At 44.9% G+C, this 26,079-nt stretch overlaps 1 protein-coding gene across 1 annotated transcript in view; it reads left to right on the top strand.

Annotated features, from left to right (window-relative positions):
• The window catches only part of LOC149451659 (uncharacterized), a 285,430-nt gene that overhangs the window by 80,566 nt on the left and 178,785 nt on the right, over positions 1–26,079 (top strand). Inside the window, exon 8 of the mRNA XM_089690355.1 lies at positions 4,614–5,673. Within this exon, the coding sequence (XP_089546481.1) occupies positions 4,614–5,673 (1,060 nt within the window). The remainder of the gene's footprint in view (positions 1–4,613; positions 5,674–26,079) is intronic.

Genomic DNA, 26,079 nt, shown 5'->3' on the forward strand with positions numbered 1-26,079 from the left:
TGGTCTGGGTATGCAATTGGGAAGCCTGCTTGGAGTTCCAGGAAGGAGCAGCAGGCTGCCCAAAAGTTTCAGAAAAATGTGGTTGCCTATAGCAACACATGTTACTTCAGGCCTGCGGACCCTGGGAGAGAAGTGTCGTCTGCAGAGGATTGTGGCAACGCAGAGATGAGAGTTCAGCGTATCTGGAGGAACCCACAAAGTTCAGCTGGGAGAGTGCCATCTCCCATAGCAACAGGAGAAAGCCTGCCAACCAGGAGAAGGGGCTACAAGGGAGATGTGGTTCCGTATCCCAAGAAGGTTATCGGTGGAACCATACCCTGCCTGGAATGTGGTCAGTTTGGGCATGGTATCTTTACCTGCCCCAGATTATGGAATACCACTGATGAGGGTGGTACTGGGCAAAAGTCTTCATCTGCAAGCCCAGATTCGTGTTTAAAAATGTTGGCAGCCACCTCTAGCAACAGTGAGGAAGTACCTGTTGTGCCTGCAGGGGGTGCCAAGGAGTCAGAAGTGCCTGCCACAGTATCATCCTATAGCTGCATGGATGAACTGGCTGGCCAAAGCCAAGCAGAGGAGATGACAGAAAGGATCCAGATCCCACGCACTCAAGTGAAGGTGAAGCCTGTTGCAGTGGTGGGTAAGACTGGTACTTTTGAGATAAATGTGAGAGATACTAATGCACTGATTGAGACTGACTTTGAGACTCTCTGCTATAAATTTGGGATACTCCCAGTTGGGAAACCCACTGCTGGTGATTGTGAGAGAGACTTGCCTCTGTATAATGCTTTTAGTGGGGAGGCAACGGTTAAAAATGTGAAGAGTACTGATATTGGGGTTGCACCAATGTCCTATAAACAGAATGCTGAATTAAATGTAGTAGGGGTGACCACTAAGCAGGATGTGTTATCTCCCCTAGCAACGGTGGTTAAGGTAACCCAGGATAACTATGGTGTTGCTCTGGTGGACCAGAGCGTATCTGAATTGAGTGATGAGAATTTGTTATTTCAGTGTGGCAATGGTGAATCTAAAAGGTATGAATGTATTCATAATGATGGGTCAATGCAATCCACTAATGCAAAAGTTTTTGTAGTGAATGGCACGCCACTAGGTCACGGTGGTTTGAGTAGGAAATTGCAACCTGCTGTGCCTAGAAATGGAGTCTCTCAGTGTGATATGGATTATGAAGATATAGGTAATGGGTCTGATACAGAGCCACTCTGTCCCTCTGTGTCTCCTTCAGCGGTTGGAGTGGTACTGCGTAGTACCTCTGATGGGATCACAGGGACGATGGACTGGGACAGATGGGCAACAAGCTTGTTGGCATTAATAAAAGATGCCTCTGTGGGTAACAATGGGGTGGACATGGTTTCTGCTGTGCTGAATAGAGGGACTGTGGAGCAGCTATTAGTCCAGGGCACACCTGTCGCTGCCAAAATTGACCCACCGTTGGTAAAAGGCACCATTGAGGATAAACACTCAGCAGAAGTTTTGCCCAAAGCCCATAAAAGAGTTAATGGTGTGGTGTACCAAACTGATATCCATAGAGATGTGGAAGAGCTCATTGACACTGAGCCTCAGAGTATTTGGGTGAATCCCACACCTGGTTACGCTCTGGGAGAGCCCCACGTTATTGTGTTGGGTACCTCCAGCCGAGAGGAAGCCTCGTTAAGAAGCACCACCTCTGAGGCATCAGTAAATGAGTGTCTCCATGTCTCCAGGAAGGTCTTGTGTGCGGAATCAGGCTGTATTTTTATAACAGACCTGCTGAAGGAAATGTTAGACTTCTGGAGTGTACAGACGGTGTATACCTTGCTGTCTCTTCCATGTTCGGGAGAGCTGGTACAGTGGAGTCCCGCTAATCGGAGCTGGGTATTACAGGCTATACAAAACAAAGATGGTCAATATAGGAATTCTGTGATACCATCCTTGTTGGTAGTGGTGAAAATTGTCTTTCAGTGCATGGCTGGGTTGCTTCATAGCAGTAATCTGTATGAGAGGCACACCAGAGTACTGTTGGACAGGACAGAGGTTTGGGCAGAAGTGCCGGAAGACACATGTATATGTGATGTGGTTGGGGTCGTCTACCCAAATGTAGAATTATGTAAGGATGGTTTGGCATCAGGACAGTTGCTGGCAGAGTCTTTTGTGACACTGAAGTCGGTGGATAGTGATGTTTCCATGGGAGATGCCTACTCCACTGTGGGTGATTCCTCTCCAGAAACTGCCCTGCCAATTACTAGTGAAATGAGCTCTGACCAGAGTAATTTTGGTATTGATAAAAAGGGAAATGTATTGATGAATTTGGATTGTCTGATTACTATGTGTGATAACAAAAAGAATGGTAGACCTGGTGGTCAAGTTGACATGGTAGCTGGTCATCCTGAAAGAGGTAATGAGTGCTTAACAGACACAAGAGAGGTTAAGAGTATAGTAATAGGCCCCCTACAGGTTCAGGAAGGTCACTCTGGAAAAGTTTTCCAAAGGTCCAGTAAACGCCCAAGTTGTAAGAATGAAAGGTCTAAGGGAACTGGCCCAAAGCTTAACAAGGGGATGTTAATAGAGTTTGATGCCACAATAAAAGAGCCCATGTCTGTTACTAAAGGGTTTAAAAATATATCCCCTGTAAAATTAAATAAAGCAAAAAGGGCTGGTCTAATGGAAATTGAGGGAGCACGTTGTAACGTTACAGGTACCTGGCACTTAAAGCTTAGGCATCAACCCCAGGTTACAAAGGGTACTGAGATTTGTGAACCCCCTAGTGGTAAAAGGACTAGCATAGTCTTAGGGAAATTAGAAAGACCGCGCTTTTGGAAGCACACTCGTAAAAAGGCACGGGGATGTCGTAGAGCCCAAGTAAGGGGAGACAGGGGAAGTCACCTCTTGGGGCAGGGAGTAGTGTCTCCCTTTGTTGAAAATGAAGTCATCCAGGATTGGACCTTTACAGGTGATAGCCCGCACAGAAGGTCTAAAGCAAGGGTTTTAGGTTTGTGTGTTCTGCCCCCTACGGGGTCAAAACAAAGGGGGGGGGATATGTGGCAGTGCGGTGTCCTGCCACGGTCAAAATAAAGCTGAAAACCCTGGATTCTCAACCAGGCAGGTTGAGGGGCTCCAGAGAGTTTATGTATTGCAGAGGAAACTGACTTTTCCGTTTCCTCATTTATTCATTAAGTTTGTTTTGGGATCTGGAGCCTGGAGATTTCAAAGAGATCTGGGAGGGATGAAATATCCAATCCAGGGTCTGTGTTTTGAGAACACCCAGCACACTGATTGCACAGGTGTGTGCAGGCCTTTTTATAGAGTCCTAACCATGGTTCTGGGCTCCACCCCGGCAGATAGGAGTCAGGAGGGCTCCACCCCGGCAGATAGGAGTCAGGAGGGCTCCACCCCGGCAGACGGAGTCAGGAGGGCTCCAGCCTGGCAGACGGGAGGTCTCTGCCTTGGAGGCAGGTGGAAGCCAGACTAGCTGTGTGCTGGTGGTCATAATTTGGGAAGAGTCTGCAGGAGACAGACAGTGAGCTATGTAGCTGAAAGAGCCAGAAGGCTGAATTTGTTTGATCGTGGATACCCCTGTGTGGGAAGCATTTGTGTTATGTGAACCTTTTTGTAAATAAAAGTGGGCAAAAAGGCCCTTAAAAAAGAAACGAGTTGCTGTGTGCTTTGAAGAAGCTCTAAAACTTGAAGCGAGTTCCCACAATATATATATACAAATGATGATGTACATATGCTTTCTTTATATATAACACAGGTGTCAAACACCTGTATCCAGATCCTGCCTTCTAAGTTATTTCATGTAGCCCTTGCACCTCTCCTGCAGGTACCCCCTTGTCTCCTCCCCCACCTTGTCTCAGCAGTCGGCAGCAGAGAGGAGAAAAGAACTCCTCTGCCAAATCCTGTACCTCTCAGTGCAGCTGCAGCATCCCCTCATCCTCACCTCCCTTGGTCTCAGCATTCAGCAGACTCTGGTAATTGAGTCAACTCCTCCTCTGGTCCTCCTCCAGACCCTGCACTTTCTGCTTTCCAGCTCTGCCCCCAAAGGATGTGCACAGTGATGTTAGGGAGGGTGTGGGGTTCTTGGCATCTGATGTAATGGGGGGGGGGGGGGGTGAGGTGCTCTGGACATCAAGTCTTACAGTTACAACTGGCCCTTTGAGGACAACCATAATGCTGACACAGCCCGCGATGATATATAAGATATATTTAATAATGATCATTAAAAATAAAAACCAACTTTAGCCCTTTTATATAGAATTCTGATTTTTATTTTTTTTGTACAGGTGGATTGATGAGCCACGTTTTTGTTCATGCTGGTCTTCGTGAATACAACTCGGTCACATGGGAAACCAAACATCTGGGTGTTGTAATTGACTGAAAGTTTTTATTGCAGTTCACTGGAGGAGTCACACAGGACACAAGTCATATCAGTGTTCTAAATGTCATAAGTGCTTTGGGTCCTCTTCAACACTGATCCAACCTCAGAGGACAACATGAGAAAAGTCATTTCAGTGTTCTGGAAGTGACAATTGCTTTACAGTAAAGTCCAACCCATGTATACATAAGAGGAGTCATTTCAAGCTATTTCTTGTTTGAAACGTGACAAAGATTTTGCAATGGAGGCAAAACATATCACACACCAGAAGGTTCACACTGGAGAGAAGCCATATCAGTGTTCTGAATGTGACAAAGCTTTTACATGGAAGTCACATCTTATCAGACACCAGAGGATCCACACTGGTGAGAAGTCATATCAATGTTCTGAATGTGACAAAGCTTTTACACAGAAGTCAAGTCTTATCATACACCAGAGGATTCACACTGGAGAGAAGCCATATCAGTGTTCTGAGTGTGACAAAGTGTTTACACAGAAGTCACAACTTACCACACACCAGAGGATTCACACTGGAGAGAAGTCATATCAGTGTTCTGAATGTGACAAAGCTTTTACACAGACGTCACATCTTATCACACACCAGAGGATTCACACTGGAGAGAAGTCATATCAGTGTTCTGAATGTGACAAAGTGTTTACACAGAAGTCATATCTTATCATACACCAGAGGATTCACACTGGAGAGAAGTCATATCAGTGTTCTGAATGTGACAAAACTTTTACACAGAAGTCAAATCTTATCATACACCAGAGGATTCACACTGGAGAGAAGTCATATCAGTGTTCTGAATGTGACAAAACTTTTACACAGAAGTCAAATCTTATCAGACACCAGAGGATGCACACTGGAGAGAAGCCATATCAATGTTCTGAATGTGACAAAGCTTTTTTAACCAAGAAAGAGCTTATCATACACCAGAGGGTTCACACTGGAGAGAAGCCATATCAGTGTTCTGAATGTGACAAAGCTTTTACATGGAAGTCATATCTTATCACACACCAGAGGATTCACACTGGAGAGAAGTCATATCAGTGTTCTGAATGTGACAAAACTTTTACATGGAAGTCATATCTTATCAGACACCAGAGGATTCACACTGGAGAGAAACCACATCAATGTTCTGAATGTGATAAAACATTTTCACAGAAGTCAGTTCTCATAGCACACCAGAAGGTCCACACTGTAGAGCAGCCATATCAGTGTTCTGAATGTGATAAAACTTTTAAATGGAGGGGAAACCTTGTTATACATAAGAGGGTTCACACTGGAGAGAAGCCATATCAATGTTCAGAATGTGACAAAGCTTTTACAGGTAATTCCAGGCTAATCTGTCACCAGAGGATTCACAAGCTTGAGCTGCATAGAGGAAACTCCAGAAGAAGGGGCAATATTAAAGAAGTCACAGCTGTCCCATTAGGTTCACAGTCCCAATGTCTTCCCACAAACAAAGGAAGACATGATGCTACTTGAAAAAAAACTTTGAACAAACAAGACTCTAATGATCGGATTCATTGGGTTTAGTGCTTATGTCCATCAGGAACACACCTAGAAGGCCTGTGAATATTTTACCTTTGGACATTTCTTCAGACAAGCAGCAATGACTGAACTGTATTCCTCATCATTCTCATCTTTATCCTTTTTTATGGAGCATTGACTGAACATTTAATGCATTTTCATCATTCACTAACTGAGCTATGTTCCCGTGTGTTTTCTTCATTGCCAGAATCTGACCAACCAATACATGACCAACATTGCCTCAGTACCAGAGTCTAGGATGGGGTCCAATGTCTTCTTGCCAAGCCTCTGAAACCTCATTAGGAGAGTCCATTCCAGGTTCTTTTGAGAACTGATACATCATAAGCTAGGCTTGAGGGTTCCAGCTAAGCCCACCTTGTCCCCCCCTCCCATTACATGTTTCACCTCCTCTCCCATGATCAATGCCTCCTTTTCATGTTCCATCTCCTCTCATGGATGACAGCTTTGTAGGCAGGTCTATAGCTGAGATATCAGCCAGATAGAGGTCTCTGTGTGGTTAGAGAGTAACGTCTTAAGCTGGTGTAGGCCTTCCAACACGGAGTTAATGCTGTTTTAGGGGACGTATTCAACAGTACCACCTAATCCCAGCTGGCCACTTGTGTTTCATCTGGTTTTCTCAATAGGGATTCTATCAGGTGAAGATTGGATGTCCTTGTTATCCTTTTTTTTTCTGTCCAGCTATTGCTCATCTCCATAAACTATTCACACGGTACAACTGCAAGAGATCTGGACTTACAAAGTGCTAAGTGTGCGGTCATATTCCTACCACTTCTTCTGGGAGAATGAAATTCCTCTTATTGGGGTTCACCTTAATGACTCTGAATGAACGGGTCCCTTTTTGGGGCAAAGTGTGCAAAGAGCACTAATTATTCCTGGAAATGCTAAGACATCGGCACTAAAGTGTAACAATGGGCAAAATCAATAATTACATAAATGGTGCAATCTGTCATTAGCATAAACGTTTTATGTTTTTCCAAGTCTCCCCTCATAACATTTTTATTACCTGTTGACCCTCCCAGTAGATCTGATTTTTTCTGCTTCCTGTAGAAGGCCAAGCTATTTGGCAAAAATGAAAGTTAGGGGGGTTGGGAAACACCATATAAAACTGCTGGGGGTGCTTACAACTGTCATCTTCCATTCATATGGGGGGTTGAACCTTATAGAGAACCTGTTGCTGTAACTGCTGTAGAAGCGTTAGCTGGAGTTGGACTTTACTTGTTGTGTGTCTTACTTATAATCTATCTAAGACTTCCCTGTACAGGGTGACAACGCTGCTGTGTAATGTTCCTGCAGACTGATCAGGGTTGTCACCCTGTTACAGAAGGTGGGAAAACAGATCTACAGACAGGACCAACAGCTGATACAACTATGTTACAGAGGGAACTCTGGGAATGCTAATGACAGATTGCATTACACATTCAGTCAGCAGACTTCCTGCTGTTGGTCTGATGTTTGAATTGTGTTCTGATATTTACTGTCCTGCTGTAAAAGGTGCAAATGATTGCCCACATGTTTCCTGTAGTAGCAGGGACTACAGACTCATATTAGGATGGGTATTTACCTAACGGGGTCACCTTTTTGGATTTGGAAGAAACATTTCACATGGTTTCTTTCCATTAATGACACCGACAAGGGGAGTCTCACTTAACTAACAATAGGAGAGCCAATCACAGGCCAGTAACATTTCATGGTTTCTCAATGTAATTGCAGAATGTTTAATCCCCATTGGTCCAATGGATTCCTAGTCCTTCCAGATAACAGTTGCTTCTTGTGTGGAAGGAGCACCTTAAAATGTCTTCCCTTCAATTCCACCCATAGCTGTACTTTAGGTTATGTTGCCCCTCCCCCCATATTTGTAAAGGAAAGCCTCAATTTCTCCCAATACTCCCCTGGCCTTCCAGTGAGAAGAAACATTTTCTATGGATTGGAGCTGCTTTATGCAGTGAGCCCTTCATAGACAGGATGGGGAATCTAAGATAAGTAAGATGAATCGGTGTACTGGAGTCATGGATCAGATAACCAATGACACCATTGATGTTATAGCAGAGCTGACAGCAGAAGTGGCTCCACCACCTAAGGTGGTGTCACAGAACTGCTTGGCAGCTGACTATCTCTTGGAAGACCAAGGTGGAGTCTACAAATGATGTCAGATAGAGAGTGTTGTACGTTTATATTAGATCATGAGGATCTCAGAAGGGGATATCTACACAAGGTAAAGGAGTTCCAACAGGAACCTGGGTGGGGGGAGGTGGGATCCAATGTTTTGGGTGGGTTTAGTTGGAACCTGGTTGAGTAATATGGTGGGTTTGCTTCTTAAGCCATTAGTTGCTACCATAGTTTTGATTCTGAAATGTTATATATTGCTGTATTTTCTTTCACTGCCAGAGTTTATTTTGCTTTTGTTTTTAGTTAAATTCACATTTTAGGCCATATGATTAGTTAAACCCCAAACATTTCTTTTATTATCTGAAAGCAGAGACTCTGGAGAATATAATGGTGGTAGTTGCCATTTTTCATGTCACAGAAAATTAGTACAGCTGTTTATCAAATACATATTTTCTGTAAAAAAGATAATGTTAGTGCACAAAGAACACAATATATGACCCAATTTGTTTGGTGAAATATAAAATATGGGGTTGTCATCAAGTATATAGATACCAAACATGTCAAACTTTACACATTGTGCGTACTTGTGAAACGGTGACAAACATCAGTACCAAAAATTGTTCAAAGGTGACGCTTTAAGAGCCTTTATAGGTTATCAGTTCAGATAGTTATCCGTGAACGATGGCCTCAGAATGATTGTTCTCACTCTCGCTTGTGCAATGATATGTAAAATGTGTCGTGTGATTTGTTTTGTGTTTTTTTTATTTTTATAGTGTTATTTTAATTTTTTTCAACTCTTTTTTTCACTTAACATGGCTTCTATCAGATAGGGGGTTGGTACATATTTCTGGTGACAGGTCCTCTTTAAAGAGACATCAGAACATTATTAGACCCCCAATGTCACCTCTGTACCCCAAAAAAGATGGTCAAGCACAGATCATGCCTAATCAGCTCCTTCCCAAACCATAGGGACTGGATAATGACAGCGCTGAACCCAGAAATGACATAATCTCCCACCTCCCACATCCATTCACTGAAGGGGAGATCAGAGATCAGATGTTTGATGATCTCCTCCTGCTCTCACCGCTGACACCCACCATGCCTGTCTTGGGCTTGCAGGAAGGACAGCTGGGCCTGGTTTACATGGCGGGGGGAGGACCTTCAGTGCGGCTGAATCACTTCTACCAGAAATCTGACAGTTGGCCTAACAAATGTAGACAACCCCCGGGTGCTGTAGCTATAAGGCCATGCTGCTGCTGATGGAAACCTTACATTGGCTGGAGTGAAAGGGTTCCACTAATGTACATCTGCCAAATCTGTATCTGAGGAGACCATAGAAGCAGCATTAGAAAGAAATGTGAGCATGGCTTCAGTCAGGCGATGGTCCTGGTGGTCCTGGTCTTGTTCTCCTTCAGGTCCTCTCACCTTGTAGATGGTGACATGGTCTTGTTGTGTGGGAATGAGTAGGAGGGGCTCGGGGTTCTCTTGTACCCAATCAGCCTGTTATGGATAAAAGATGAAAGTGTCTTCTGGGAATTTACAGGGATTTGGATGTTTAGAGGGTCACATAAGTGGGCGGGGCTGGTATTAATGAGGGGTGTGTCATATGCTAATCAGTTTCTTAGCATAGATGATATAAATGGTATAAATAGATCCTTGAAATGTAAACAATCTATCTCTTTTCTTCTGTTGTTAAAGTGTCACATATATATGATTAATAAAGTTGAATTATAATTTCATCACACAATACCGTGGTCTGGGTTCTTCTACAACACATCCCCCCAAACATGTCCTCTTCCAGTTATAGGGGTCTGGTGGAATGGGACACCAGCTGATGGTATCTCTTAGGCCCCTTGTACATGGGGGGTCCAGCCCCTGTGGGTGCAATGCTGGCATTATAATACACCTGGTAGGCACAGGTACAGCGTCCAGCCCCGCTGCCTGCAGCCTGTCAAAGTCTACACTACAGCTGGACGGGGCTCAATGCTGCACCACGTTTACCTCGTGTTTAGGGCGCTCCATGTTCAGGGAGAAATGACCGCCATCCTGATCAGACAAAGCATAAAGAAGATGTAGGCAGGTGCAGTCTGCTTCTTCTACTGTAGGGGGCCCCCAACCAGGGTGACATCCCAGCCTGGAGAGGAAGTCGGGGGACACTTGGTTTCTCTGAGGTTTCCCGGTTCCTGGAGACTGTGTGGAATGAAGGGGTCCATGGAGTCCTGGAGACATTTTTAATTTTTTGTTTAAATGTTTTAAAGACCATTTATACCTTAAAATTACTTAAATCCCCCAAATATTATATATATTTCTTCAGAACAGCAGACACACTAGAGGATAAATTGTTAGTAGTTCTGATGTTTTATGATTTTTATTATTTTACACAATATTAGTGCAATGATTTATGAAAGGTACAATTTCAGTTAAAAATACAGTAAAGTTAATTTCTGGGACATAAATGTAATTTATTATCTAAGGTTTCAGTAAAATATAAAAGATACATTTCCCCGCACTGAATATAATGGGATCCCACATAACAGTCGCTGTTCATATTCAGAATTCCTTCCTTACAATGGGATCTTGTGTCCGGATAAAATCTTTTATAGATCCCTTGTGACATTGTGTTCTCATTGTAAAATCCTAGATTTGTAAATCTGTTGCTGATATTTATAATGGTTTTGTCCAGAAAAAGAATGGAGTGATGTGGATAGATGGAAACATATGTATAGATGAGAGATTGGTCTGTTGACTCCCCAGAGCTCCTTCCCATGAGAGATGTTTGTCCTCCCCCAGAGCTGAACAATGGTACGTTCCTGAATGGCCAGGCTGCTGGTTTGTTGAATCCAGAGTCTACATACAAGATGCCTCCACAGTGTACATTGATGGGGCTGGGAAGGCTGGTACATGTTGTTCATTTGCTCCGGGTGCAGGAGATAGGACAGAATCCCATTGTTGCCGGGTGTCCTCGCTTTCCTCAATTCTGTACTCACTTCATTTACAAAAGCAAACTATGTGAGTGGAGAAGGTGATTGTATCCGGCTGGAGCTCAGACCTGACAGGGACTCGGGATTTTGGGCCTCTTACGTCTAACACAAATATAGTCTGAGTTGGAGAGAAGATAAAATATCATTTCTTCTCAGAGACATTCTGAGGGGTTTTCCACAATTTGTAATTGCTGACAATTCTTTTGTGGACATTCAGCTGTCAGTGGGGAAATCTGCCGACAGATGAGGAGTCATTGGTTAGGGGTGTGACCACCTGATTTCCGGCCAATCATTAACAACAAGATATATTTCACACAGAATTCAGATCAGTCCATCAATTGTCAACAGATGAGAATTCTAGAGAATTCAGAGAAAGCTCCACCCTCTTTCCTTCTCCACCAATCATGAATCGCCAGTTACCCAGTCATCGTGGGCATGATTTCCTTGACATCCATCATTGGTGTCAGTGAGATAAAATAAGCCCCATTGTTGGTGTCAGTGAGATAAAATAAGTTCATTGTTGGTGTCAGTGAGATAAAATAAGCCCCATTGTTGGTGTCAGTGAGATAAAAATAAGCCCCATTGTTGGTGTCAGTGAGATAAAATAAGCTCATTGTTGGTGTCAGTAAGATAAAAAAAAGCTTCATTGTTGGTGTCAGTGAGTTAAAATAAGCCCCACTGTTGGTGTCAGTGAGATAAAATAAGCCCCATTGTTGGTGTCAGTGAGATAAAATAAGTTCATTGTTGGTGTCAGTGAGATAAAATAAGCTCCATTGTTGGTGTCAGTGAGATAAAATAAGCCCCATTGTTGGTGTCAGTGAGATAAAAATAAGCCCCATTGTTGGTGTCAGTGAGATAAAATAAGCTCATTGTTGGTGTCAGTAAGATAAAAAAAAGCTTCATTGTTGGTGTCAGTGAGTTAAAATAAGCTACATTGTTGGTGTCAGTGAGATAAAATAAGCCCCATTGTTGGTGTCAGTGAGATAAAATAAGCCCCATTGTTGGTGTCAGTGAGATAAAATAAGCCCCATTGTTGGTGTCAGTGAGATAAAAAAAAAGCCCCATTGTTGGTGTCAATGAGATAAAAACAAGCCCCATTGTTGGTGTCAGTGAGATAAAATAAGCCCCATCATTGGTGTCAGTGAGATAAAATAAGCTCCATTGTTGGTGTCAATGAGATAAAAAAAGCCCCATTGTTGGTGTCAGTGAGATAAAATAAGCCCCATCATTGGTGTCAGTGAGATAAAATAAGCTCCATCATTGGTGTCAGTGAGATAAAATAAGCCCCATTGTTGGTGTCAGTGAGAATAAAGTGTACCCCCAGCCCAGCATTGGTGGTCAGTGGTGGTACTTACCTGATCCCACCCTCCCACTACCTCTCTGCTCATGTCACAATTATACTTTCACTGTAGGAAAGGAGATGCCGGCTCCCAGCAGTCGGGTATAATTGCAGTGCCTGGTGATGGAACCCAGAGAGTGTTCCGGAGTCATCACCTCACTGCCACTCTGATGTGTCCTGGAACCTGCCAGACAAGATCATTGGAGAACACTTGGAAACAACAACAAGGTTCAAACAATGAGACATTTCTTAGAGCTGCAGTTCCTCTGAGCTCCACCACATGGTGAGCACCCTTCTACCCAGACAGGAAGTGATGTCAGGTACAGATGGAAAGTGATGTCAGGTACAGACAGGAAATAATGTCGGGTACAGATGGGAAGTGGTGTCCGGTACAGACAGGAAATTATGTCTGGTAGAGGCAGGAAGTGGTGTCAGGTACAGATGGGAAGTGATGTCAGGTACAGACAGAAAGTGATGTCAGGTACAGATGGGAAGTGATGTCAGGTACAGACAGGAAGTGATGTCAGGTACATACAGGAAGTCAGGTACAGATGGGAAGTGATGTCAGGTACAAGTGGGAAGTGATGCCAGGTACAGATGGGAAGTGATGTCAGGTACAGACAGGAAGTGATGTCAGGTACAGATGGAAAGTGATGTCAGGTACAGATGGGAAGTGATATCAGGTATAGACAGGAAGTGATGTCAGGTACAAATGGGAAGTGATGTCAGGTACACATGGGAAGTGATGTCAGGTACATACAGGAAGTCAGGTACAGACGGGAAGTGATGTCAGGTACAGACAGAAAGTAATGCCAGGTACAGATGGGAAGTGATGTCAGGTACAGACAGGAAGTGATGTCAGGTACAGACGGGAAGTGATGTCAGGTACAGATGGGAAGTGATGGCAGGTACAGATGGGAAGTGGTGTCAGGTACAGACGGGAAGTGATGTCAGGTACAGACGGGAAGTGATGTCAGGTATAGACGGGAAATGATGTCAGGTATAGACGGGAAGTGATGTCAGGTATAGACAGGAAATGATGTCAGGTATAGACGGGAAGTGATGTCAGGTACAGACGGGAAGTGATGTCAGGTATAGACAGGAAATGATGTCAGGTATAGACGGGAAGTGATGTCAGGTACAGACAGGATGCTCTGGGTGAGAGGTGAGTTGGAAGGAAGTGGAGAGGAGACATTGCTGTGTCTCCCAGTAGACAGAAGATGTCAGTAATGAGGCTCCACCTGATGCTGGCTGCTGGGAAGGTATATAATCCCCCCGTAGTTTTCATCAGTACCTCAGTGTTCTGCCTGTGAGCCGCTTCCCTGCTGGATCCTGCGTCCTGTATCTTGTATACTTTTCCCTGATTCTGGTTTCCTGCATCCTGTTCCCCCATCTCTGCTCCCGATTCCCAGTCCCAGTCCTGGTTCTGCCCGGTGTATGTCAGCTTCCCTCCATTTGTACACAGTGTATTATAGTCAGGTTGTTGGGTTGGTTATTTGCTGTCACATTTATTTGTCACTTTTGCTTTGTTTATGGTCTGTGGGTGTCGGAGGGTGTCGTGTCCATTAGTAAATGAGACTTAAAGTGATTGTAAAGGCAACATTTTTTTTCTTTTAAAACAAACATGTCATACTTACTGCTGTGTGTGATGGGTTTGCACAGAGCAGCCTGGATCCTCCTCTTCTCGGGTCCCCCACAGGGGCTCCCGGCCCCTCCCTCCTGTTGAGTGCCCCCACATCAAACAGCTTGTTATGGGAGTGATTTAGTCCGGACTAAGTGTCCGATGATTATCTGTTCCTGTCCTAATTAATCATGCTAGCTCTTTAGTGCACGCATGAAGAAAGCCACACTGACACACGTTTAGTCTGTGAAAACTTCTAGTTTATTGGAATGAAAAAGTGAGTTTATATATGCAAGATAATGCAAGGGTGGTGAGCAGTGTTACTGGGCTACGTATACGCTTCTAATTGGTCATGTCCATACAAGGCAAACTTCCTTCAGGGCTCGTGGTGATCTCCTCTTAGGTGTTATCTTGGAAAGGAAATATTTTTGTTCTTCCACAAAATCCTGACCATTGTACTATGCATGCTGGGCAGTATATGACATACTCCTGACCACTGCACACAATATATAGGGCAGTATATGACATGTTCCTGACCACTGCGCTCTGTACACAGGGCTGTATATGATATACTCCTGACCACTGCACTCTATACACAGGCCTAAGATATAATCCTGACCACTGCACACTGTACACAGAGCTGTATATGATATACTCCTGACCACTGCACTCTGTACACAGGGCTGTATATGATATACTCCTGACCACTGCACTCTATACACAGGGCAGTTTATGACATACTCCTGACCTCTGCACTCTATACACAGGCCTAAGATATAATCCTGACCACTGCGCTCTGTACACAGGGCTGTATATGATATACTCCTGACCACTGCACTCTATACACAGGGCAGTTTATGACATGTTCCTGACCACTGCGCTCTGTACACAGGCCTAAGATATAATCCTGACCACTGCACACTGTACACAAGGCTGTATATGATATATTCATGGCCACTGTGCTCTGTACACAGGGCTGTATATGATATACTCCTGAACATTGCACTCTGTACACAGGGCTGTATATGATATACTCCTGACCACTGCACTCTATACACAGGGCTGTATATGATATAGTCCTGACCACTGCACTCTGTACACAGGGCTGTATATTATATACTCCTGACCACTGCACTCTGTACACAGGGCTGTATATTATATACTCCTGAACATTGCACTCTGTACACAGAACTAAGATATAAACCTGACCATTGCACTCTGTACAAAGGGCTGTACATGACAGGTTCCTGGCCTCTACACTCTGTACACGGGCCTAAGATGTACTCCTGACCACTGCACTCTGTACACAGAGCTGTATATTATGTGCTCCTGACCACTGAACTCTGTATGATGGGCTGTACATGACATGTTCCTAACCACTGCACTTTTTTTTCTGAGCCGTGTATGACATGTTCCTGACCGATGACTACTTCTAAATGCTGGGCTGTATAAGACATGATCTTACCCACTGTGACATACATGACATACTACTTCTGACTACTTCACTCTGTATAGGGACTGTATATCATATACTCCTGACCACTACACTCCTCGATGTAAATCACATACTCCTGACCACTACACTCTATACTCTGGGATGGAAATCACATACTCCTGACCACTACACTCTGTACTCTGGGATGGAAATCACATACTCCTGACCACTACACTCTGTACTCTGGGATGTATATCACATACTCCTGACCACTACACTCTGTACTCTGGGATGTAAATCACATACTCCTGACCACTACACTCTGTACTCTGGGATGTAAATCACATACTCCTGACCACTACACTCTATACTCTGGGATGTATATCACATACTCCTGACCACTACACTCTGTACTCTGGGATGTAAATCACATACTCCTGACCACTACACTCTGTACTCTGGGATGTAAATCACATACTCCTGACCATTACACTCTGTACTCTGGGATGGAAATCACATACTCCTGACCACTACACTCTGTACTCTGGGATGTAACTCACATACTCCTGACCACTGCACTCTGTACTCTGGGATGTAAATCACATACACCTGACCACTACACTCTGTACTCTGGGATGTAACTCCTGACTACTGCACGTTGTTTGCAGGGCTGTATGAAGTAATCTCCTGACCCCTGCACTCTGGGCCATTATTCATGGTGAACCAGAAACTGGATGACCTGTAAAGGCTTGTAAAGTGTCTCCTGTGAGAAATGTTTGGGCCCCAAAGATCCCCATCATGGCCCCGACACACACAATTCTTTTCACTCAATAAATTCTTTATTATAGTTTTACTTCTAACAAGATTGTAATCATAGAATCAGGAAATAACAAGGGAAGGAATCTGATTGGTCAGGAAGATTCCTTGTCTGGAATGTGGGGGCGGAGTCATTATTATTGGTGTACAATACAATACACAACGTGTTCCATTATTATAACAAAGTATTGTAGAAAAGATCCCAACATGTGACATGGCTGAATGAATGCTGGTCATATTAGTCCATCTATTCTCTAAGTGGGGTGGTAACTATTGGGCCAATCCCTTTTACAAACCACACATAATATCGCCCTTCAAAGTGAAAACAGAAACGATTTGCACAATATCAAAGAGTAGAAATATTTTCCGGTGGATCCCCTCTACCCAGACCCCATATGTAGACATAGAACAACAAGCTGTGTTCCCTCTCGTGCCGCACTCCTCCAACCACCCAAACTCACACAGAAGCCAAGGGAAATAATGAGAGGAAAGTTCCCCCCTAGTTTGGGGCGGAGTTCTCCTTCCCTCCTGTTGGGGGATGGGAGAAGGATGGACTGAAGACAGAGAGACGCTTCGGGGTCACCACTGTTCTGTAGAGCCTTGAAATGAAGGCCATCAACTCCAGAAGTTCTTGTTGTCTGTGTAAAGTTCCCCGATAACGAGATCTGGGCTCTCCCGGCTTCTAGCTCTGTAACCCGCTATATCATTATCAGGAAACGCAACTCCGACACCCAAGAAGGGCTGAAGTTGTGTCCTTCATTTCCAGGATCTACTGACCACTCTGCACCCCGACATTTACTGCACTTCATCCATGTCTTTGGGGGCCTCTTATCTCCTTATCAACTGTTCCTTCCATGATGAAGATCAGCCATGGAGTATATCTGAGGTGTATATCAGGGTGTGCTTCTTCCCCACATGAGAGCTGGGATGTCCAGCAACATTCATCTAGAAGACATTTCCCACACTCAAGGCACTAATACACCTCCAGGGTTGTGTGGGACCCCTGATGTACAGGAAGACAGGACTTCAGTGAGGAACATTTCCCTCACTCAGGACAGGAAAGTGGATTCTTCCCCATATGAGATCTCTTATGTGTGGAAAGACTGGACTTCTGTGAAAAACATTTTCCGCACACAGGACAGGAATATGGCTTCTCCCCTGTGTGAGATCTCTGATGTCTGTAAAGATGGGACTTCTGTGAAAAACATTTCCCGCACACAGGACAGGAATACGGCTTCTCCCCCCTGTGAGACCTCTGATGTCTGACAAGTTTTGATTTTTCTACAAAACATTTCCCACACTCAAGACAGGAATACGGCTTCTCCCCTCTGTGAGATCTCTGATGTATGGAAAGACTGAACTTGCGTGAAAAACTTTTCCCGCACTCAGGACAGGAATACGGCTTCTCCCCTGTGTGAGACCTCTGATGTATGATAAGTCTTGATTTTTCTACAAAACATTTCCCGCACTCAGGACAAGAATGCGGCATTTCTCCTGCATGAGATCTCTGATGTATGATAAGTTTTGATTTTTCCACAAAACATTTCCCGCATTCAGTACAAGAATACGGCTTCTCCCCCGTGTGAGATATTTTATGCTGATTAAGATGGGATTTATAACAGAAACCCTTCCCGCACTCAGTACAGGAGAAGCTCTTCCCTGTTGGAAGGCCGGCCCGGTCCCGCACAGTCTGAGGTTCCTCAGGATACGAGGAATCCGATGGTCCATCTACACTGGGTGGTGCCGGATGGACATTGGAGGGAGCCGGGTTTTCTCCTGGACTATACTGTGTGATGTCCTCATCTTCTACTTTCCAGTCTGGAGACAAAGTGAGACAATCCTCGGAGGTTTTCCTCATCTCCCGGCCATGGACTAAAATACAAAGACAAAGAGGATTACTAGACAGGAGCTGATTGGTTCCCCCAAACCAGGACTGGCTGAGCTCCACCAGAGGTCAGAGAGTGAGGATGGGGGGAGAACAACCAAGATGAAGACTGGACTGATCCTGAAGACCACCATCATCATTGGGGTATTGACTCCTCCCTCATTATCACTTTCTGTTTAAGGGTCCAAAGTTGGAGGATGTTATCACATTATTATCACCATGTAAAAGTCTGTGCTCCAATCACATCATCCGATATAAAATGTCCAGCTGGGAGGAAATGGGTGCAACAAAAGAGAATCCATATTATGTGTATATATAGCAGTGGGGGGAGGGGGAGAGAAGAAGCCAGGGCTATGGAATGTACAACACAGAGTATATAGTGCAGGGGTCAGGAGGATGTAATGTACAACACAGAGTATATAGTGCAGGGGTCAGGAGTATGTAATGTACAACATAGAGTATATAGTGCAGGGGTCAGGAGTATGTAACGTACAACATAGAGTATATAGTGCAGGGGTCAGGAGGATGTAATGTACAACATAGAGTATATAGTGCAGGGGTCAGGAGTATGTAATGTACAACAGAGTATATAGTGCAGGGGTCAGGAGTATGTAAAGTACAACATAGAGTATATAGTGCAGGGGTCAGGAGGATGTAATGTACAACATAGAGTATATAGTGCAGGGGTCAGGAGTATGTAATGTACAACATAGAGTATACAGTGCAGGGGTCAGGAGTATGTAATGTACAACATAGAGTATACAGTGCAGGGGTCAGGAATATGTAACGTACAACACAGAGTGGATATAAAAGGTCTGCACACCCCTGTTAAAATGTCAGGTTTTTTTGATGTAAAAAATGAGACAAAGATAAATAATTTCAGAACTTTTTCCACCTTTAATGTGACCTATAAACTGTACAACTCAGTTGAACAACAAACTGAAATCGTTTAGGCGGGGGGAAGTAAAAATAAAAAAATAATAATCTGGTTGCATAAGTGTACACACCCTTACACTAATCCTTTGTTGAAGCCCCTTTTGATGTGATTCCAGCACTCAGTCTTTTTGGGGAGGAGTCTATCAGCACGGCACATCCTGACTTGGCAATATTTGCCCGCTCTTCCTTGAAAAAACACTCCAAATCTGTCAGATTGTGTGTCATCTCCTGTGCACAGCCCACAGATTGTCCATCAGATTCAGGTCTGGGCTCTGGCTGGGCCATTCCAAATCTTCCATCTTCTTCTGGTGAAGCCATTCCTTTGTGGATTTGGATGGATGCTTTGGGTGGTCGCAATGCTGAAAGGTGAAGCTCCTCTTTGTTCAGCTTTCTAGCAGAAGCCAGAAGGTTCGGTGCTGATATTGACTGGTATTTGGAACTGTTCATAATTCCCTCTACCTTGACTAAGGCCCCATTTCCAGCTGAAGAAAAACAGCCCCAAAGCATGATGCTGCCACCACCATGCTTCACAGTGGGTATGGTGTTCTTCTGGTGGTGTGCAGTGTTATTTTTGTGCCAAACATATCTTTTTGAAATATGTCCAGAAAGTTCATCCTTGGTTTCATCAGACCAGAACATCTCCCCACATGCTTCTGGGAGACTTCAGATGTGTTTTTGCAGAATGTAGCCGGGCTTGGATGGTTTTCTTCCTAAGAAAAGGCTTCCATCTTCCACTCTACCCCATAGCCCAGACATATGAAGAACACGGAGATTGTTGTCACATGGACCACACAGCCAGGACTTGCCACATATTCCTGCAGCTCCTTTCATGTTGCTGTAGGCCTCTTGGCCGCCTCCCAGACCAGTTTTCTTCTCGTCTTTTCATCCATTTTGGAGGGACGTCCAGTTCTTGGTGATGTCACTGTTGGTGATGTCACTGTTGGCGATGTCATTGTTGGCGATGACACTGTTGGCGATGTCACTGTTGGCGATGTCACTGTTGGTGATGTCACTGTTGGTGAGGTCATTGTTGGCGATGTCACTGTTGGCGATGTCACTGTTGGCGATGTCACTGTTGGTGATGTCACTGTTGGTGATGTCACTGTTGGTGATGTCACTGTTGCACCATAATATCTCCACTTGATGATGACTGTCTTCACTGTGATCCATGGTATATCTAATACATCTAATGCCTTGGGAATTCTTTTGTACCCTTCTCCTGACTGATACCTTTAACAATGAGATCCCTCTGATGCTTTGGAAGCTCTCTGCGGACCATGGCTTTTGGTGTAGGATGCGACTAAGAAAATGTCAGTAAAGACAGACTAGAACAGCTGATCTTTATTTGGGGTTGATCAGAGGCATCATTCTGAACACAGCTACATCCCCAGTTATAAGAGGGTGTGCACACTTATGCAACCACATTATTTTAGTATTTTTTGTTTATTTCCCCCCTAAAAGATATCAGATTGTTTTTCAATTGAGTTGTACAGTTTATAGGTCACATTAACCACTTGCCATCCAGAGGATTTACCCATCTTAATGACCACGCCTCTTTTTGCTACTTGGCGCTGCATTAATTCAACTGATAATTGCGCGGTCATGCAATGCTGCACCCAAACAAAATTTACGTCCTTTTTTCACACAAATAGAGCTGTCTTTTGGTGGTATTTGATCACCTGTGCGCTTTTTATTTTTCATGCTATAAAAAAAAAAAAGACCAAACATTTTGAAGAAAAACAATATATTTTTTTCAGCTATAAAAAATATATAGTAAACTCAAAGTTGGTTATAAATTTAGAGCAAAATGTATTCTGCTCCATGTTTTTGGTGAAAAAAAATCCCAATAAGTGTATATTGATTGCTTTGTGTGATAGTTATAGCGTCTACAAACTATGGGAGAGATAATGGAATTTACGACATTTCTTTGCTATACAGCGCTGCGCTAGTTTAACAGACAATTGCGCGGTCATGCAATATGGTACATAAATGAAATTTATGTCCTTTTTTACACACAAATAGAGCTTTCTTTTGGTGGTATTTGATCAACTTTGCACTTTTTATTTTTGGCGCTATAAATAAAAACATTTTTGAAGAAAAAATTTTTTTTTGAAAAAAACTATATTTTCTCATTTTGGTCATAAAAAATATCCAAAAAACCTCCCAAATTTTGTCACAAATTTAGGCCAAAATGTATTCTGCTCCATGTTTTTGGTGGAAAATCCCAATAATTGTATATTGATTGCTTTGTGTGAAAGTTATAGCGTCTACAAACTATGGGATAGATAATGGAATTTACAGCTTTTACTCTCTGACCGCCCATCACATTTCTTGAGGTGCTAAAATACCAGGACAGTACAAACACCCCCAAATTACCCCTTTACAGAAAGAAGACACCCTAAGCTATCTGCTGAAAGGCATATTGAGTCCATGGAAGATTTATTTTTTTTCTACAAATTTCTGGAAAATGACGAAAACATTTTTTTTTACACAAAGTTGTCATTTAAATGATTTATTTCTCACACAAGCCATGGGTATATGTGGAATTACACCCCAAAATACATTCTGCTACTTCTACAGAGTATGGGGGTACCACATGTGTGAGACTTTTTGGGAGCCTAGCCACATACAGGAGCCTGAAATCCAATGACCACTTTGAAAGCCTGAAGGTGCGTAACTTCCTCATTTCTCTTCCTCACTACCTATCAGTTTCAAAGGCCCTGAAATGCCAGAATAGCACCAACCCCCCCCCCCCCCCAAATGACCCCTTTCTGGAAAGTAGACACCCCAAGGAATTTAAAAAGAGGCATGGTGAATATTTTACAAATCTCACTTTTTCACAAGACCAAGCCTTTTCTGACACTTTTTGTTCACAAGAAAAAAATCAGTATTTTTTGCTGGGAAATTAATTGAAACTCCCAAACATTATATATTTTTTTAAAGCAAACACCCTGGTGAATAAAATGATAAAATGGTGGGTACTACAATTTTTGATGGCACATAGTACTCGCGCAGCGATTTATCAAACGCACTTTTTTAAAAAAAAATACACTGTTTTAATGCACAAAAACACAATATATTGGCCAATTATTTTGTAAAATATAAAAGATGATGGTATGCCAAGTAAATAGATACCAAACATGACATGATTTAAAACTGTGCATGCCCCGTGCAATGGTGACAAACTGCATACATTTTTAACATCCATAGGCAATGTTTTAAAGCCTTTACAAGCTACCATTATAGATTTACAGAGGTCTAGTGTTAGAATTACTGCCCTTCATCTGACGTTCGTGGCAATACCTCACATGCATGGTGCAACCGCTGTTTACATACTGGCACAGGATCAACGCTCTTGAACGCAGGTGCGCACGTGTGCGAGAATCGAGGGTCCTTTTTTTTGTTTTAAGTTATTTTGATTTTTTTAACTATTTTTACACTGTCCATTTTTTTTTTTATCACTTTTAATGCTATCACAGGGAATGCAAATATCCCCTATAACTTCAATGGGCATTGTCATATATTCTTTTTTGAGAAATCTGGGGTCTATCAGACTCTAGATATCTCCTCTGCCCTTACATTATCTAATCAAACCAAGATCGGTGTGATCAGATGCTTTCCCAATTTACAAATGGTGCTGTTTATATCCTGCAAAACTGAAGTGATGAAATGCTCATAGCTTCCGAATTCTTAGACTATAGAGATTATTGGCACCATTCTGGTCTCCAATCAGCTCTATGGTCAGCTGGCAGAAACACCGGCTGCATTCTCAGGTTCCCCTGATGGCTCGAGACTGGCCGAAAAGGCCATGGAAGGAAGCGGGGGGGGAATTGTCTCCCGCTGCTTGTAAAAGCAATCCTGCAGCTAATTAGCCACTGCGATTGCTTTTACATGAAAGCTGATCGTCAGCTGACAAAAACGATACAAGGATGATGCCTGCAGCTGTAGCCATCATCCTGGTATAACCATTCAAAGTCCAGTAATGTACCAGTACGTCGCTGGTCCTTGTTGGGTATATATGATATGTTCTTTTTTTTTGTATGCCACAAGTGCAAGTTCCAAGATTGTACAAATGTCTAAATAGTGGAACGATTGAATAAAAATTGTCCACGTATAAGTGGTACCCCATATGGAGAAATGATGACACCAAGTCCCAAACTATCTTGTCAATGCTCCCCATGTAGTCTGGGCATCCGGGGGGCTCCACATGACTATCTTTTCCCTCGTAAATCTGAAACTTATAAGTAGAGATGAGCGAAGTATTCAAAAATTCGATTCGACTGATTCGGCGAATTCGTGGACAATATTCGATTCGAGTCGAATATATTCGCTGTGAATTTAACTTAAAAAAGGGTGTTTCTAGGCTTCAGAGAGACTTAATATTAGTGCAGAACACTGTACCTTTAATTTAAATGCCCTTGGAGTCTGCTGGGGAAGAGAAATAATACTGTCAGTCAGTATGACATGCAGATGAGTGCCGTCGATCTTAGAATCACCGCACACTTCACTCATTTGGCCAGTCACGGGGCCAAAACCAGTGTTTGGAGCCACAGTGTGGCGGTGGAGGCAGCAGCAATGGGAGGCCATACAGCAACCTATGACAAAATGTAAACCAGCAGGAGTGTGAGGAGACCTCAAAGTGGCACATGGCAGAGTGGGAGCAATGGGAGGCGGTACAGGGACCCAGGTCACACTGTGGGCCCAGCAGCAGCGTGACCAGGCGGTACGGGGGCCCATGGCAGATTTGGGGCCTGGCGGCACCTATGGGAGGCCTGTAATCTGCCAGCAACCTATGACAAAATGGAAAACCGCAGGAGTGTGAGGAGACCTCAAAGTGGCACATGGCAGAGTGGGAGCAATGGGAGGCGGTACAGGGACCCAGGTCACACTGTGGACCCAGCAGCAACGTGACCAGGCGGTACGGGGGCCCATGGCAGATTTGACCTCGTTCATCCCATAGTCCTGCCGACTCACGAATAGCGTGGCCTCCTCAAAGGGCCTGAGCAAGCGCAGGTGTCACGCATGAGCTGCCAATGGCTGACATCTAAATTACACAGGGAGTACCTTTATCCGCTTTTAACATCAGGAAATCTGTGATGGCCTTTCGCTGTTCGTAAAGGCGGTCTAACATATGTAGGGTTGAATTCCACCTTGTTGCAACGTCACAGCATGAGGAGTCGGTACGGGGGTCCATGGCAGATTACGTGCCTGGCAGCAGCAATGGGAGGCCCGTAATCTGCCAGCACCCTATGTCAAAAAATTGAACACACCAGCAGTGTGAGGAGACCTCAAAGTGGCACATGGCAGAGTGGGAGCAATGGGAGGCGGTACAGGGACCCAGGTCACACTGTGGGCTCAGCAGCAGCGTGACCAGGCGGTACGGGGGCCCATGGCCGATTTGGGGCCTGGCGGCACCTATGGGAGGCCTGTAATCTGCCAGCAACCTATGACAAAATGGAAAACCGCAGGAGTGTGAGGAGACCTCAAAGTGGCACATGGCAGAGTGGGAGCAATGGGAGGCCGTACAGGGACCCAGGTCACACTGTGGGACCAGCAGCAGCGTGACCAGGCGGTACAGGGGCCCATGGCCGATTTGGGGCCTGGCGGCACCTATGGAAGGCCTGTAATCTGCCAGCAACCTATGACAAAATGGAAAACCGCAGGAGTGTGAGGAGACCTCAAAGTGGCACATGGCAGAGTGGGAGCAATGGGAGGCGGTACAGGGACCCAGGTCACACTGTGGGACCAGCAGCAGCGTGACCAGGCGGTACGGGGGCCCATGGCCGATTTGGGGCCTGACGGCACCTATGGGAGGCCTGTAATCTGCCAGCAACCTATGACAAAATGGAAAACCGCAGGAGTGTGAGGAGACCTCAAAGTGGCACATGGCAGAGTGGGAGCAATGGGAGGCCATACAGGGACCCAGGTCAAACTGTGGGCTCAGCAGCAGCGTGACCAGGCGGTACGGGGGCCCATGGCCGATTTGGGGCCTGGCGGCACCTATGGGAGGCCTGTAATCTGCCAGCAACCTATGACAAAATGGAAAACCGCAGGAGTGTGAGGAGACCTCAAAGTGGCACATGGCAGAGTGGGAGCAATGGGAGGCCGTACAGGGACCCAGGTCACACTGTGGGACCAGCAGCAGCGTGACCAGGCGGTACGGGGGCCCATGGACGATTTGGGGCCTGGCGGCACCTATGGAAGGCCTGTAATCTGCCAGCAACCTATGACAAAATGGAAAACCGCAGGAGTGTGAGGAGACCTCAAAGTGGCACATGGCAGAGTGGGAGCAATGGGAGGCGGTACAGGGACCCAGGTCACACTGTGGGACCAGCAGCAGCGTGACCAGGCGGTACGGGGGCCCATGGCCGATTTGTGGCCTGGCGGCACCTATGGGAGGCCTGTAATCTGCCAGCAACCTATGACAAAATGGAAAACCGCAGGAGTGTGAGGAGACCTCAAAGTGGCACATGGCAGAGTGGAAGCAATGGGAGGCCGTACAGGGACCCAGGTCACACTGTGGGACCAGCAGCAGCGTGACCAGGCGGTACGGGGGCCCATGGCCAATTTGGGACCTGGCGGCACCTATGGAAGGCCTGTAATCTGCCAGCAACCTATGACAAAATGGAAAACCGCAGGAGTGTGAGGAGACCTCAAAGTGGCACATGGCAGAGTGGGAGCAATGGGAGGCCATACAGGGACCCAGGTCACACTGTGGGACCAGCAGCAGCGTGACCAGGCGGTATGGGGGCCCATGGCCGATTTGGGGCCTGGCGGCACCTATGGAAGGCCTGTAATCTGCCAGCAACCTATGACAAAATGGAAAACCGCAGGAGTGTGAGGAGACCTCAAAGTGGCACATGGCAGAGTGGGAGCAATGGGAGGCGGTACAGGGACCCAGGTCACACTGTGGGCTCAGCAGCAGCGTGACCAGGCGGTACGGGGGCCCATGGCCAATTTGGGGCCTGGCGGCACCTATGGAAGGCCTTTAATCTGCCAGCAACCTATGACAAAATGGAACCCTGGGCTGGGGCAG

The sequence above is a fragment of the Staurois parvus genome, unplaced genomic scaffold, assembly GCF_062004578.1.
Source record: "Staurois parvus isolate SC_StPar_1 unplaced genomic scaffold, SC_StPar_1.0 ptg000526l, whole genome shotgun sequence".
In the NCBI taxonomy this organism is placed as follows: domain Eukaryota; kingdom Metazoa; phylum Chordata; class Amphibia; order Anura; family Ranidae; genus Staurois; species Staurois parvus.